At 37.4% G+C, this 15,549-nt stretch overlaps 1 protein-coding gene across 3 annotated transcripts in view; it reads left to right on the forward strand.

Annotated features, from left to right (window-relative positions):
- The window catches only part of adamtsl3 (ADAMTS like 3), a 283,620-nt gene that overhangs the window by 263,206 nt on the left and 4,865 nt on the right, over positions 1–15,549 (forward strand). For all 3 annotated transcript variants that reach the window (XM_031899211.1, XM_031899210.1, XM_012959518.3), the window contains 5 exons: positions 9,588–9,770; positions 10,414–10,533; positions 11,383–11,595; positions 14,337–14,520; positions 15,084–15,288. In XM_031899211.1, coding sequence (XP_031755071.1) covers positions 9,588–9,770; positions 10,414–10,533; positions 11,383–11,595; positions 14,337–14,520; positions 15,084–15,288 — 905 coding nt within the window. The remainder of the gene's footprint in view (positions 1–9,587; positions 9,771–10,413; positions 10,534–11,382; positions 11,596–14,336; positions 14,521–15,083; positions 15,289–15,549) is intronic.

The following is a 15,549-nucleotide window of genomic DNA, read 5'->3' on the forward strand; positions in this document are numbered from 1 at the left end:
AACAAAGTATTAAGAGATGCTTTCATTCTTTGTATTATGGATATATATTGGAAATGGCTATGTAGTTTGATGTCCTCTTCAGTAAAATGTTTGCCTTTTTCTCAGTTTATACTGTAAGTTCAGAGGACATTATTACAAGGGTACTGAAGACACTGATGCCTCTGTATTTGAGGGGGTCTTAATAGTAACCTTTCTCTTTGAATTGAAGCAAAAGGGAAGTAAATATCAATCTTTAGGACCAGGTTGAACAGTTCAGATGTTAAAGTAGTATCTCTGTTTAATAATCTGTGATGGAAAACCATCACTTCATCCCCTTTTTATGTTGGTTGTATTAGTTGAGCAGTGCTATGGAATTATCAAGAGACTTAGTTGTCTTTAAAATAATTTCTTTCCACACCCACGTATGACACTTTGGCCACCCACCATTTGGAGATTTTTGTGATTGCTACAGTTCTGAAAAATATCACAGTTGGCCCACATACTTTCTTGAATATCATTTTATTGTCATGTACCTCCGAAAGCCGTTTGCAAATCCCTAGGTTGACTTAAACTGAAACTTCTAGGATTTTCTACTGTGCATTTTAAAAATAGATACTCCCTTAGAGATTTTATAAAAACTTCAAAGATGTCTTTTCACCAAAACATATGTCATTTTTATGTATCAGCAGAAGATTGCTGTTTGTTTTCAGTTCACTAGTGGGTCACGTCATTTTTTGTTTTGGCAGTATGATTAATTTGATTAATTCAGCCTAATTAAACTAGTAAGTTAAAAACCATTAAAACCACATGGTAACACAATAATGATGTTGGATATTTGCTATAAGAATATTGAAATACAAATAAAGTATTAAAATACCACATTCAGTACATTTTCGACATAGTAGGGGTTATGTTAGCTAGCCCATCGCTCCTCCCAGTCTTTGACTGCTAACAGCAAGCAAGACTGTTCATGGTCATTTATATGTGGATTAACCCTTAGCAGCTATACCTCTTCTGATGATCTTACCACAATAACCATAAAGAGTGCACTAGAAGATATATTTAGACTACACAATACATTTTTACTTAGCTGTCAATGAGTAGGGTACATGCATACGTCGCACAGAGCAGTCATTCTTGTACACTTGGGGATAGACTCAGGAGAGATGTGTAGGTCTTGGCTTCTGTGTTCACCCAGACCACCTGGCAAGGTTGGTTCTGTGAGCCTAGAAATACAGGAAGGGAAAGTAATAGCAGTTGCAAAGTTTGCACAGTGTCTAACAATATATAGCCAGGTAGCAATTTCTGCCCAGCTCTTTGCTATATGTAGCTAAACCTGTAGCATCTTTGCTCCCACTGAGTATTAACTCCTAAGTATTAAACTTGGGGTCATGAGCTGCCTCCTGAAGTTATTAACGTGCTTATGGTGCTCTCATATACACAACCATCACTACTTACATACACGTACTGTAACAGACCTCCCTAACCCAGGAACTTAGGAGATAGTGATATAATTATATTCAGAAATCAGCACAAGATGTTGGTTCCATGTCAAGGTTTTAACAGTACCACCAACTGGCAGGATTTACCTAGGGGTTAATATATCAATGTTCGAATTGCAAAAAACCTGAATTCTAAACTTGATAATTTGATGTATTCATGTTTTTTTTATTTGTATATGTTTTTCCATATTAATACATAAGCACGCTTTTACGTTTTTTTTTAAGTACAAGTTTATTCAAATTAGAAAAAGAACTCTCAAATCCACAAAGACCGGTATACTGCAGACCTTGATCCTATTATTATCTCTGGTAACACATAGGGGGAGATTTACAAAGACCCGAACACTGGGACACTGTTTGCAATGGTTCGGTACGAAAATTCCGTGACTTTCGGATCGCCAATACGATATTATCGTGACTAATACAATTTTTTCGGAAGCATTTTCGTGATATTTGCGATCTTCAGAAATTTTCATTTCCAATCCGAATTTTTCCCATTCAGGATTCAAACTCGTGTTTTGATAAATCTGCCCCATAATGATTGTGTAAATGCGCACATTTTCACTTGAAGGCAACTTCACATGATACATGTACAACTAATATATTTTAACTGCACTGATTTACATTGATTTCAGTACAAATACATATTTGAAGGCTTAGTCACCCACAGGAGAAGAATTTTTTTGTGTTCAACAAATTGCCTGAAAATCCAACGTGAGCAAGTTTCTTTTTCCTTTGCGTGGGGCTTATTTCCCCACAAGTGTTTTTTTTTTTTTTTCAAACTTTCGCTGACCATGGCAATATTTCAGTAAAAGTATTTTTGCAGCAATAAACCAACCTTATACAGTATATATAAGTTTCCCACTGTGTTAGGCACAAACAAGGCAAAGTGTTCTCTAATTTTATCAAATTGTCTTTTCTATTATCTCCCTTTAGCCTGAAACATTGTTGATTTTGCTTTAACAAAAACAGTTTTAGTGCAATATTTAGGATTCATGAATTCAAATTTAAACATTATTTGTTTAGAAGATGATTTCCAACAATTAAACAAACAAAATACCAAATGTTACCCATTTGTATGTTTCAAGATGAGACAAACTCATATTGGTTGTACATGTTTCAGGCTGAAAGATATCCATATGAAATAAATATAAGAGATGCAAATGTTTTTTCCTTGGTACAAACAACGTTTCCTGTGTGCAAATCTATTATAGCTTTTGCCAACCATCTGAAGTATTAAGTGACCCTTTAGAAAAACGATTGCTGATTTTATTGCTTGCATCATTGCACAGGGTCATTTAAATTTTTACAGAAAAAGTATTTATTTTTAAATAAAAAATATGCCAGTTTAAGCACGTGTTATACATTGCACTTTCTGCAGTTACAGTTTGCAGTGTATTAACTGTCTGGTGAAGACCATTACATTCTGAAATGTACATTTTTGTTCTTTCTAACGTGAATCTTTGTGCCTTTTAGAAATAGCACAATAGCATCTGTGAAGGTACAAGTACTATAATTTGTCACACAGAAGTGGCACAAATAGTCTTCTCTAAATTAATATTTGGCATTGACTTTATGTATTTAGTGGATGTATCATATGGTATTCATAGTTAGTGGGGGGATTTCTCCAAGCAGTACAATCAATATCTGAGCACATCCCAGTTAGAACCTAATTAGTCAATAAAAGGTCCCATGAAGAGGGTTGTGAATATCCGCATCAACACCCTGTGTGTATATAGGCATCTTTAGTTACAGTTTAAATAACAAAGTCTATTGATTAATTGATCTCATGTTCTGCTCTGTTAGCGAGCTGTAAATCTAGACCTATTTCCATTACTCTTGGCTTCTTCACTAATTGTTTGAGAAGTGCAGAGAATGCAGAATATATCAGTTCTTTTCAAGAGGCACATTCCAGTCCACATCTGGCATATTAAAATCTCCTAGAGCCATCACTTCACCCTTCATTGACATTTTAGAGATTTGCTCTACTAAAATTCTATCCAATTCTTCATCTGGCCCTGGGGGGCTATAGATTATTGCTATTCGAAGACACATCCTCTTAGACTCGGTCTTCTATTTATCTTGGTTGTGGTACCCTGTATTAAAGTTGCTTTTTTTTTTTTTTTTTTTTTTTTTTAAAAATGAGAAAGTCTCCCACCTTCTTACTATAACTTTTATTAGGGCATATCTGGGCTGAGATACTCCCAGCCATTATTTTTGTACCATGACCAATTTTTAATTAAGCATTTATTACCTAAAAAATGAAACAAGCTGTAGACAGTTCATTTATATGATTTACTGATGGGTTGGATTCTTCTGAAGCAAGAAAGGACCTATAGTATCAATAATCAAACAGTGATTTGGTCATTTATCACAGAAGCTATTTGATTGCTATTAGGGGTGTCAGAAAGTTTTCTTCTTCTACTTTCCACCAGCTACCATGCTGTCATTTTATGGACCTGCTTATAGAATCCAATCCATGAGTTGAACTTGATGTCAAATATTAACCTAACGTGCCGACCTAGACACAGGTCATCGGGTGCCTATATATTAATACAGCCCTGTACATTCCCATGGAGCAATCTGAATCCACCAGCATCTACTGTACAGCACTGCGTACATAAGTAGCGCTTTATAAATGAACATATACATACATACTTACATGTGTATAACAGTATCATTCCTCAATCTAATTACTATTGTAGATGTTACTGGGCCTTGTGACTAGTACCCATGTTGCTCTCTTTAGATTCCTTCACCTGGGAGTTTTGGCACATTCTTCACAGAGCATCCATATGTACTGTAGTGACATACAGTGACACACATGGATGTGCATTTTCATTCTCATTTCCTGTGTTTTTAGTTAACACTAATATGTTAACCTTCTCTTAGCAGCCTTAGGGGCTGATTTGCGATAATAACACCATGTGACTACTGGATGATCCAGTCCCTTAGCTTATAGCAGCTCAGTAGTATCAGTCTCCAATAAAATGGATTCTACCAAATGTGTGTTATGGAGATTGAGCGGATGTGTACATATGTGTGTGGTATATGCAGTTGTGTAATGTGTTTTCTATGTGTGTTGAATTTAGTTTGTGTGTTTATGTGTGATTGGAGCAGTTTGGGGTGGGGGTAAGCAGTCAATGGGCCAGATTTATCAGCTTGAAATTAGAGCTCGCCACAGAAAATTCACCCACTCTCTATTCATTCCTATAAAATTTAAGAAGTGTATTTATCAAAAGGTGAACTCTAACTTTCATCCAAAGGTAAAGATGCCTTAGGGATGAATAGAGAGTGGTTGAATATTTCAATGGTGAGCTCTAATTTTGTGCTTTGATAAATCTGCCCTTGTGTGTATTGTGTGCTTTGATGTATACCAGCAGGAGATGTTTTTTGCCACAATACCAGCGTGCGGCATGCCACCTAGCTGCACCCCAGTGCTCTGTGTGTGAGCTAAAAGGATGCACTTGCTTATCCTTATTAAAAAAAACATGTCCCAAGCGTTCTGACCCCCTACCTGTAATGCCTTTTGAAGAAGACACAGGGACTTTGATATTTATTTAGGAAATTATGTGACAGTGTTTTCAGATCTACTTTTAAATAACTCATTGCACAATCCTTTCTGTAAGAGTTTTTCACTAGATTCCAGTTAATGTTCAGTATCTTATAGCCTGTTACATAAATGCAATGTGTGTATGTAAAGAATTCTTTATATATTTGAGTGTTCATGTTTCTTTAAAATGAAATGTATTTTTCTCTGAAGAAATTCATGGCATGTGTTTCACCCAGAAGCACTCTGACCCCTTCAAACATGGGGGTAGGTAAGCAGAGAGACTCTTTTTTGGTTTAAGATAAATATGAAAACACAAGTGCATACCTCCACCCTTTCAGCCTTGAAGTCTCCTGGCTGCAGCAAAGAATTTCTGTTTGTTTTTGTTTTGTTTTAAGATTTGGTAATAAAATTTGCCCAACGCTTATTCAAAGCCATTGCTTATCAATTCCACGTTGCAGAAGCCTGGGATTTACTTACAACAGACGAGGGCTGATTTGTGTTTAATTTTTACAGCCAAATGCTTTTCAGTCAACACATGTGGTATAAATATCAACAGTGAATTTACTCCAAGCTGCTCTTGGATAGCATTAACAGTGTTCATAGAAAGGATCCTTTGTTTTTATGTCAGGACATATCTTCACACTGCCAGCTTATATCAGAACCATTAAGAGAAGAATAAAAATGCGCAATTGCATACCACCCTGCTTTCCATGTAAATTCCCAGCCATTAAAGGGATATTCATGCTTTATTATTTACACCTCAACTGCTGAGTAATTTATAAGATGCCTAGATCAGAGTTTCTCAACTTTTTTATCAGGGTATCAAGGAGCCCAAATTAAGGCTGGAAATCAGCTTTGTGATCCAAGAACTGCCTCTGGAACTAGATCATTCATATCATTTTAATACTATAGTAGGAAGAAATTTTGTTTTATTAATGGATAACATGGAGACCCATAGGTTAAAGGAGAACTGTGTGTTCTGAAAGAAAACCAACAGATTTATCCTAATAAGTAAATATTGCCCCTTTACTTCTGTTCCCTTAAACCACCTTTTTGTGATGTTCTGTGTGTCACTGACCTGAAATATTACAGGTTCTAACTGCAACAAGAAGATGTGTGATCCAAGCAGCTTTGACTGGCTGATGTAATCTAGCATGTATGTGTGCCCTTGGTTTGTGTGTGTAAGGAGGTGAAAATAAATGTATTTTTGTAATGTAAATGGTTAGGCAATCTTACGTTCAGCCAGCTGTTGGTGCCAACCCCTAATGTTGGCCTACAGTGGAACTCCCCTGCAGAAGCCTATATAAGGGAATGTACTACTCAGGTACTTACTCTTTTAGCCTAGAACATCCTTAAAGGACTGAAGACTGTTGTGGCCAGACCAAGTGGGAGACTGATTCCTTCAGGGCTAGGAAATAAATAGTAGTTGAGTATGAGTTCACGCTACAAATAAAAAATAAGTAGGCTAGTGAGAAAGGACAATCTGTTGACCCAATAAGAAGTGAGTGTTTTGGGAAAGAGCCTCAGGTGTAGGTAGGGAATGTGAGCGTTCAGGTGTAGGTTAGAGGTGAACCTATGAGTGAAGCTTGGGCACTGTATGTGAGGACACCGCAGAGAAACAGGGGAAAGGCTAATATCAGTCTGTCTGTGCATTCCTACATGACGGGTCCCAGAGGCTTCAGGAGAGGAACTGTGTAAGAAACAGAGAGAGAGAGTTTGCTGCTATGGTTTATCGTGTAACTTATATACTTGAGTTGGCAACCAGTGCCCTGGTCTGTAATCTGGATCCCTGCAAGAAGCTGGTCATTATAATGGTGCCTGTTTTTTCACATCACAGTGTATCATGCAGCTTCTTATAATAAAGGCCATCCACACACATCTGGCGGAAATGGGTGTCTGCCAGCCACAGGTTGCCCTGTTACATGTGTGAGCACAGCGCCTCAGATGAGCCAGAGGGCTGACTTTAGTACTTAAAATGTTATTGTTTCTTTATGGAATTATTCAGTGGGACACAAATGTACAAAAAGTATTTGTCTTAATTTGTTATTTTATCTCTTACCTCTGAAATACCTGTAAGAATGTGAAGACTCTAGATAACTAATATATATACAAACAGGGTAAAGGTCCCATTAAATCTGTCTCAGTACTAATAATACATGTGAGTAACATGGTTAGTTTAGGAACAGCCAGGCATGTGAGAGTTTGATAGATAACAAAAATGCCATATTTGGCAGGGTATCCTCTTTCATTCAAAGATGAGGCCTACATAATATGTTATTTGTTGTCAAATGCTCATATACATTTACAGAAACATATTAGGCTTGTTTAAAGAGTGCAAATGTGATGAAAGGGAAATTCTAGCCAAAAGAAAATAGGAAGAAAGAGAAAGGGATAGCAACAACTATGGGTGTAACAGTAGGGACAGCTGAACACTTAGCCACCAGTTATGCCTGACTGGCCAAGAAAATTCTGTATTGCAGACCATAAAAGAGCGACTTAGCAGTAAGTGGGTGAGGAATAAGCCAACTCTGTGTAACTGGCCATGGCAGATGTGTGTGTATCTGAAATGTAAAACGTCTCAGCTTTTTGTGCCTTATGCACTAAAGGAGATGCCACCACCAAAATGCATTGTATAGCATTGATGCTGCATCCAATAACTGTATAAGCCCTTATATACTGTGAAGTATAAAAATAAATTAGAAATACTAAAGGTTAAACCCATTGTTTTGTTAGATAACTATTGTGTTGATCCTCTTTATCCTCCCTACCATATGTAGATCACCAAGACTTTGCTCTATGGTAAATAGCCAATTCACACTTACAGTATATAATTAGTAGTGTTAATGTCACAGTCCACCACTTAAATAGTAAAAAAAAAAAATCTATTACTTTTAACTCCAGCTTATAAAAAAGAGAAATATAATTTTAGCCTTAAGACATAAGCAGATCATAGAGGCACCATCTCTTCAGTCAGGCTAATAGGATTGATCTGCTTATGTCTATCTGAAACAGAAACGTGGGGAAAACTGCTGAACCAACATCTAATGTGCATATGGTCTGAAATGCATCTGTTATTGGGCCTGGTATGCCACAGAACTTGACTATCTCAGCTACTATATTCTATATATATACTATATATTTTATAGGCTGGTGGCAAAGTGAATAGATTTTTGTAACATTCAATTGGCTGAATTTGACATTAATACTACTAACATAAGAATGAGAGGACCATTAATCTTATACAGGATCTGAAGTTAGACCAGGGAGCACAATTCTTAGATATATTGTTTGTGTGTTTGCAATGTGCAAACTCTATAAAGACTTGCGATCCATTTACTAAAACAGCGCACTTCCATTTACTCTTATTTTTACACTGGTTACTGCATATGCTATAGCTGTGTTATATAATAACTTCTGGGCCTGTTAAACGAATAACCTGTTCATGCCATGCCACCTTCTGGTTAAATTGGAGAGGCACATATATAATTTTTATTATTTCATCATGAAGGTTCTTAAAATGTTTTGCCCTCTGTGTATTGGCACCAGCTGCGTTACAAGTTGACATTTGCATTTTTTTGGCTTTGACTATTATTTGATTACATCAAATTTGTGCCTGGCGTCTGTGACCTACAGTTGTACACTATATTACTTTTAATTAAGTAATAAGGCCTTCTAATGTCAGAGCAGAAAATAATATTTATTTTTAGTTCATGAAGTCCTAGCAAATCCCTGTTGTCTCCCCTGAATCTGAGTGTGCCTTCTCCTCTACTGATTGTCACCCTAAAACAAATGTGTATGCGTTACCCTTTAACAGATTGTTTGTGTAGATGTCTGTGTATATGCCTTCCCTTGCACACTGTTCCCCCCAAATGGCTGTGTGTATGTTTCATCCCTCACAGAATGCCCACCCACTGATGTCTGTATCAGCCTTGTAGTTACCATTGCTGTTTTTCGGTACTGGGATCCTGTGTTTGGTTCCAACCACTATCTGCAAAGATTTTGTATGTTCCCCCTGTGTATGTGTGGGTTTCCTTCCATGCACCAAAACACACATTAACTGGCTCCTGAGGAAACTGACCCTGGTCAGTGAGTGTGGAATCTTAGACAGTAAGCTCCATTGGCACATAGACTGATTTCAATGATGAATGGGCTCTGCATAATACTGAACTGTTATATAAATAAAGGATAATGATAACTGTAATATATTTCAGCTTCCCTGGAATCTGCCTTAACCTTAACGAGCTTTCCCAATGTCTCTTGCCCATTGACAGATGTGTGTATGTGTGTGTATATGCCTTCCCCTCCACAGATTGCCCCATACGAAGCCTGCATGGATGCCTTCCTCTCTGCAGACTGTCCCACACATCTGTGTGTATTTCGAATGAGGTGCCAGATGCAAACATGTGCCCAGATCAAAGCATGAGCCAGATCAAATATTCATAGACACATTTTACTTTACAAATACATTATTTTTTTCATAGCAATACTGAAAGTGTACTTTGAATGTGTAATACTATATATGGTTAATACTGCATGTATTACTTTTTCTATAGGTTTCCCTCAGCCCAAATTAACTTGGTTAAAGAAGGAATATGCTCTGGCAAACAATTCTTTTCTACTCTCCAACGGTTCCCTACTGCTCACCAATGTATCAGATGGAAATGAGGGAACGTACTTCTGCATAGCAACCAATGCCCTTGGAAAAACAGTAGCAATGTCCGTGCTTCGCTTATCTGGTTAGTATCTGACCCGCAGCTGCATTCTTATTGTATGACAAAATGTTGGCCTACTTTCTGATCCTCCCAGCTTTTATAGCATTCTTGGGAGAGAATTGTTGGGATATAAAGTCATGGGTATTTTTTTTTTCTAAACACATTGAACAAATGTGAAGCCGGCCTCCTTGTTTTATATGCTTTCTCTGCAGTTGCCCTATAAATCATAAACCAACATGCAACATTTTCCCCTAGCAAGGTGGGAGTGTTTGATGTGTCTGTTCCAGGCTGTATGATTGAGTCCTACTAGGTGAGCTAATGAAATCCTAGCCAGACTGTTTTGAAGTTTAAGACAATATTCAGTTTGGTTCTGGGATTCTTCATTAGAGGTTGTCAAAAAAATTGAAAATGCACAGGCCATACAAAAGGCTGGCTATGGCAACTGCATTTTTTCACCATGGTGTACATTTTCCATTTAACCATTGTAGTATGAGAGGGCACATGGCATTTAAGGGGAATTGCACTTGTAACCAAACAAGAAACACCAGTGCCTGTGTCCAGTTCGGTGTGGGCCTCAACCACCAAAAATGTAGGCACCATCCAGCCTGTAAACCTTGCATGGTTACCAGTTTACCTACAAGCAAATAAGCGGTTGATTTTTATGTAGGTCACAGAATTCAAGACTCGAGCGATGAACAGTCCAAGGGGAAAGGCAGGCGGAGAATTATAATGGCTTCTGCCAGTGGCACTCATGTTGAGGGTAAACTGGGAGATCTGTTGCGTATAGGTAGGTCAAATTCATTTGTATATGTTTGGGTATTTGTTTTGCCTTTTTATTGTATGTGTGTAAGTGTATAGTTTGTTAGAAAGCAAAAGGTTGAAACCTAACTTGTCAAGGTTTGACAGTTATTCATTATTTATATTTAGTTCAGTCTCCATTTTTGCCCTGTTTAGCTCAAGAAATAGCGAAAACCATAGATTTTACGTGTTTACACAAAAGGCAAAAATTATGTTCAGCAACAGTTCTATTCGGTGACTTCATGTTGAAAAAGGGGCGTACTGCTCCTATAAATGCTAGCTTCAAACAAACTGTAGAAGTGCTAACTGCACACACTGAACTATACCTGGGTACCTAATTATCTGTTTAAGGGAAAAAGAATGAAAGATTATTTCTACGTATAATTAGAGTATTTTTTCCCAAGTCCTGCTGCATAATCAGAGAAAAGTTTTGGGATTATGTAACAAAAGTGTGCCCAGAAGCAGTAACCCATAGCAACCAATCAGCAGGTAGAATTTACTGGTCACCTGTTTAAAAGCAAACATCTTATTGGTTGCTATGGGTTACTGCTACTGCTTTTATATTATATATATTACCCTTTTATTTATATATGGGGTTTGCTAGAGCTGCATTATTTCCTGTCAGGTGATCTCTAAGGGAGCACACAGCCCATCACAAAATGGTGCCTCAAGGCAAAAGGTGTAAAAGGGCAGTATTTACTGATATATATATTCCAGTTTGGCAAAATTCTTGAATAGGTCACTTAACATAATAAAAACTATCTGTTGGTATTGTATTCATTCTGGGGGTATAGTTTTCTTTTAATTCCTCCTGACATATATATTAATTTTGTTGTAGGTTGCCCAGTCCAAACCAGCCATCGGAATACAATACACTGGTTTTTAGGAACACAGCCCATTGAAGGAATTGAAGGGTTTCAGTACAGAGTTCTGGTCTCGGGTCGTGTTCTGGAAATATATCCCTTATCTGAGCAGTCGGTTGGAGAGTACAGATGTTGGACTTCAAATAATTCAAAGACGATGTCGGCGTGGGTGAATGTTACATTACAAAGTAAGCTTTTAGCAACTCTCCTGCATGTCGAACTTGTTCTTAGTGCTATAATACCGTACAATGGTAAATTCATTTATTCTCTTTAATGCCAGGCACATTACTCAGTGCTGTAACCAGATTACTGTTCTTGTTCTAATGCTAAAGTTGAGATGCTACATTTACTTTATGTCAACACGTTTTCCATTGTTTAGGCAACAATGTGGTAATAATAATTGGGTCATGATCTGCCCCAGCGTGACACATATTATGCCCACATATGCAGGTACAGCAAGGCATGTCCAGCAATCTGCATTAACTGCTAGAGCATACTGATAGATTAACTCACATTTGTACTTAACATTTCGTGCTATGGCACTTTGTCCAAAGTTGGACCCAGAATGGACAGTAGGGAGATGGACTTACACTAGTTGTATTCAAAATAGCAATATGCTTAAAGTAATACATGTAAATATATACATATATTTACAGGAACAAAAAGGCACTACCTTTATCTGTAAGGCCAACTGGCAAAGTGGTGCAGGTAAATAGAACAATAAAAAAAATGACTGCACAAATAGGAGCTACTCAAACAAAAAAGTTTTATTTACAAAAAATCCAACATTTTGAGCACCAACTGTGCTCTTCCTCAGAGAAATAACATACAGTATTTGGTGGTTAAGAATATATACTGCATATATAGGTATCACTACAGGTGGCTGAGAGCTCATCAGCCCAAGGGAGACCTAATGGAATAAGAATAAGGTCATTTACCATTAAAAAAAAACCTGCAAGTGAAGGGACCAGCATACAGTCCTATATATGGTTACTGTTTTTGAAATGATAAGATGGAAGCCGGGTCGCATATTGTACCCTGTGGCCCACAAGCTAAACCCCTAATGCATATCCTGTATATATACAGTATATAAGGAAAAGGAGAGATTTGGTTCCAACTTGGCCTGCGTAACATGGTGCAATGGTTGGCCTGACTATAAACCATTTTTTTCCCATGAATGAGTTTTATTATTTAATTGATTAAAAAAAAGTTTCCACCATAAAACATGAACTGGAGCAGTAACTTTGTAGAGAGATCTTTGATATATATCCCCAGTGACAGAGTTACACACTATACTACTTGCTAATAGCACGCAAAGGCCTTTTTAGCTATTTTCAGCCTAAGGACTATTACATCTGCGTATGCACTGAAAGATATCACATTACTTCTCTTTCTACTCACTTTATTGCCGTATTAAAGAGGAACCTGCAGGGTTACAAACCCCACATATGACACAAGCATCTAGCTTGACAGAATATAACTAAGTGATTGGTACAGTTGTCTTTTTCCCTCAGAATAAAATAGATATCGCAGCCTTTATGTTGAAGGCAATTAATTGTTAATGGCGAAGCTTTCAGATCATGAATAAAAAATGACAACATCATGGGCCTCTTTGGTGAAACAGAATTCCTAGAAAAAATGTAGAAAACAATGAATTAAGGGCCATATGATTGGAGAAATAATGAGCTTGTGGACACAGCTGGTTACTATCATTTCCTCTAGAAAAATCTGGGGCTTTGCAATCACTTACAGATCAGTCAACTTTGTCAAGTGATCCATCTTAAAGCAAGTTTCTGTGAGGGGAACAATATATATATGTTCACAAGAGGGTTAGAGATATTAACTTGATACAAATACCACAGCTGTTTTACATGCAAAACCCCAGACTCAGCTCAGCATTATGTATACTTCTCATGATATAGACACAAAAGTATGTAGACATTTTGGATATTTCTAGTGAAGTTGGATTGAGTTTGGTATTTATGAAACCTTTGGTTAGCTTCATAATGTGTGGCTGCAGAAAGATTGTGAGACTCCATTCTGGAATTAACTTGTCCTTGTCAGTTCCCATTGCAGGTAAATAGTGAGCCATGTTTATGGTGCATAATGGTGTAACATAATGATGTTTTCACTTACAATTATAAGAATCACGTGACATGTGACATCTTTCTTTAGCAGGAACAAGGCAGATTAGCATAAGCCAGTGTAATATAGGTTGATCAGTTGGAGCATGTGGGGTCCCTTTATTCAACTGGTTTGGTTGATTTCAGGCCAGACAGTATGTACAGAGCCCTTTTGAAGATACAGGTATGAGATCCATTATTCAGAACCCTTATCAAGAAAGCTCCCATATCTCCCCTGGACTCTGTTTTAATCAAGTAATTTACATGTTTAAAATTCCCTTTTCTCTGTAATAACAAATCAGTACCTTGTACATGATCCCAACTAAGATATAATTAATCCTTATTGGAGGAAAAACAATCCAATTGGTTTTATTTAATGTTAATGTTAAATTATTTTTTAGTAGAGCAGAGTTTGGAGATCCAAATTAAAGAAGGATCCCTTATCAGGAAAACCCCAGGTCCTGAGCATTCTGGATAACAGGTCCCATACCTTTATCTGTAAGTACAGCTTTAGGAGAGGGCATCAGCACAATGTGGACTTCACGATGATCACTTTACTGACAATCTTCAGGTGCAGGTTTTAAAATAATATTTGTGAGCAATATGTGAGGCAGTGTAGCATGTTATACACAGTGAGTATCAGTTCATATCATCTTTTCCAGGATTATCTCAACATGGAATGTAAATGTTGCAGTTCTGGAAGATTTTTAGGGAAAATACATAATTCATTTACTATTCTATTCCTGTTATCTACAATCTTTCTATAACAATATATAGCACAATGTTTTTTGGATGTTTTTTTACAGGTTACCAATTAGAATATGGTGATTGGACTCAGTGCTCATCTACATGTGGGAACAACGGCACACAGAGCAGCACACAACATTGTGTTAATGTGAAGGGGCACCGAGTGAATGACTCGTGGTGTGAGCATCTTCATCCGTTAGTTATAAGGTCGCAGGCATGCAATAGAAAAGACTGTCCGGCAAGGTGAGCCATGGCTTGACTACTAGTAGCATTAGTTTAAACTGTGTTTTTCTGCAAGTATATATCTTTTGGGACCTGTAATGCAGAAACAATTTGTATATGCTAATTAGAGTGTGGATTTGGTTCAGCCCTTGTACACTTGAATTGTCTGATTCAGGAAATATTAAATGGGGGGTAAGGAATAATTCTAAGGCTAATGTCCCATTAGATTTAGTCACCCACAATAGATCGCGGCTACTGTGGTGGATAATCTCCCCGAAATGCCTTTCCACCGCCAACAAATGGAATCTCTGGTGGAAAGGCCTTTCAGAGAGATTAGTCACCTGTAGTAGCAGAGATTGCAGGCAATTAAATCTCTCAACGGTACATAAAATACTAACTATATTACAAAAGTTTTTAAATTTGTACCAGGTCTAATAACCCATAGGAACCGATTAGCAAACAGCATGTACTTGTCACATATATGAAAGCCAACCAACAATATTATTGGTTACTAAATATGGGGCAAACACTGGAACATTATATTTCCTCTGTGAGTGAGAACTGCTTGTTGTGTTCTGTTGCAGATGGTTTCCAGGTGCTTGGTCTGACTGCAGCACCTCATGTGGCACAGGATTCCAGCAAAGACAAGTGATTTGCCAACAAACAAAGTTGGATGGAAGCATAAAAGTTCTTCCTTCTGGCTCCTGTCAATATGCTGACCGTCCGGTGACACAAAAGCCATGTTCTTCAGATGCCTGTGTAGACTGGATTCCTCAGCCCTGGGGACAGGTAAACCTTCATTGTGGCTATACTGGTTATACTATTTAGTGCTAGAGTAGATCAATACCATTCAAAACTCCAGAGTCAGCAGTCTAATTACTTGCCAGTAATTTCAGATTGTCTTATTTCATTGCATTCAAAATTCACACACTTTTACAAACCTTTAAATGACCTGTCAGTATTGCTCCTCTCTGCATCTCTGCTCTTTTGTTTAGGCTTTCTACTAGTCACTTCTTATATTTCACCCATGTTTACCTACTTGCCTTTACT

This window comes from Xenopus tropicalis, chromosome 3 (genome assembly GCF_000004195.4).
Source record: "Xenopus tropicalis strain Nigerian chromosome 3, UCB_Xtro_10.0, whole genome shotgun sequence".
NCBI lineage: Eukaryota > Metazoa > Chordata > Amphibia > Anura > Pipidae > Xenopus > Xenopus tropicalis.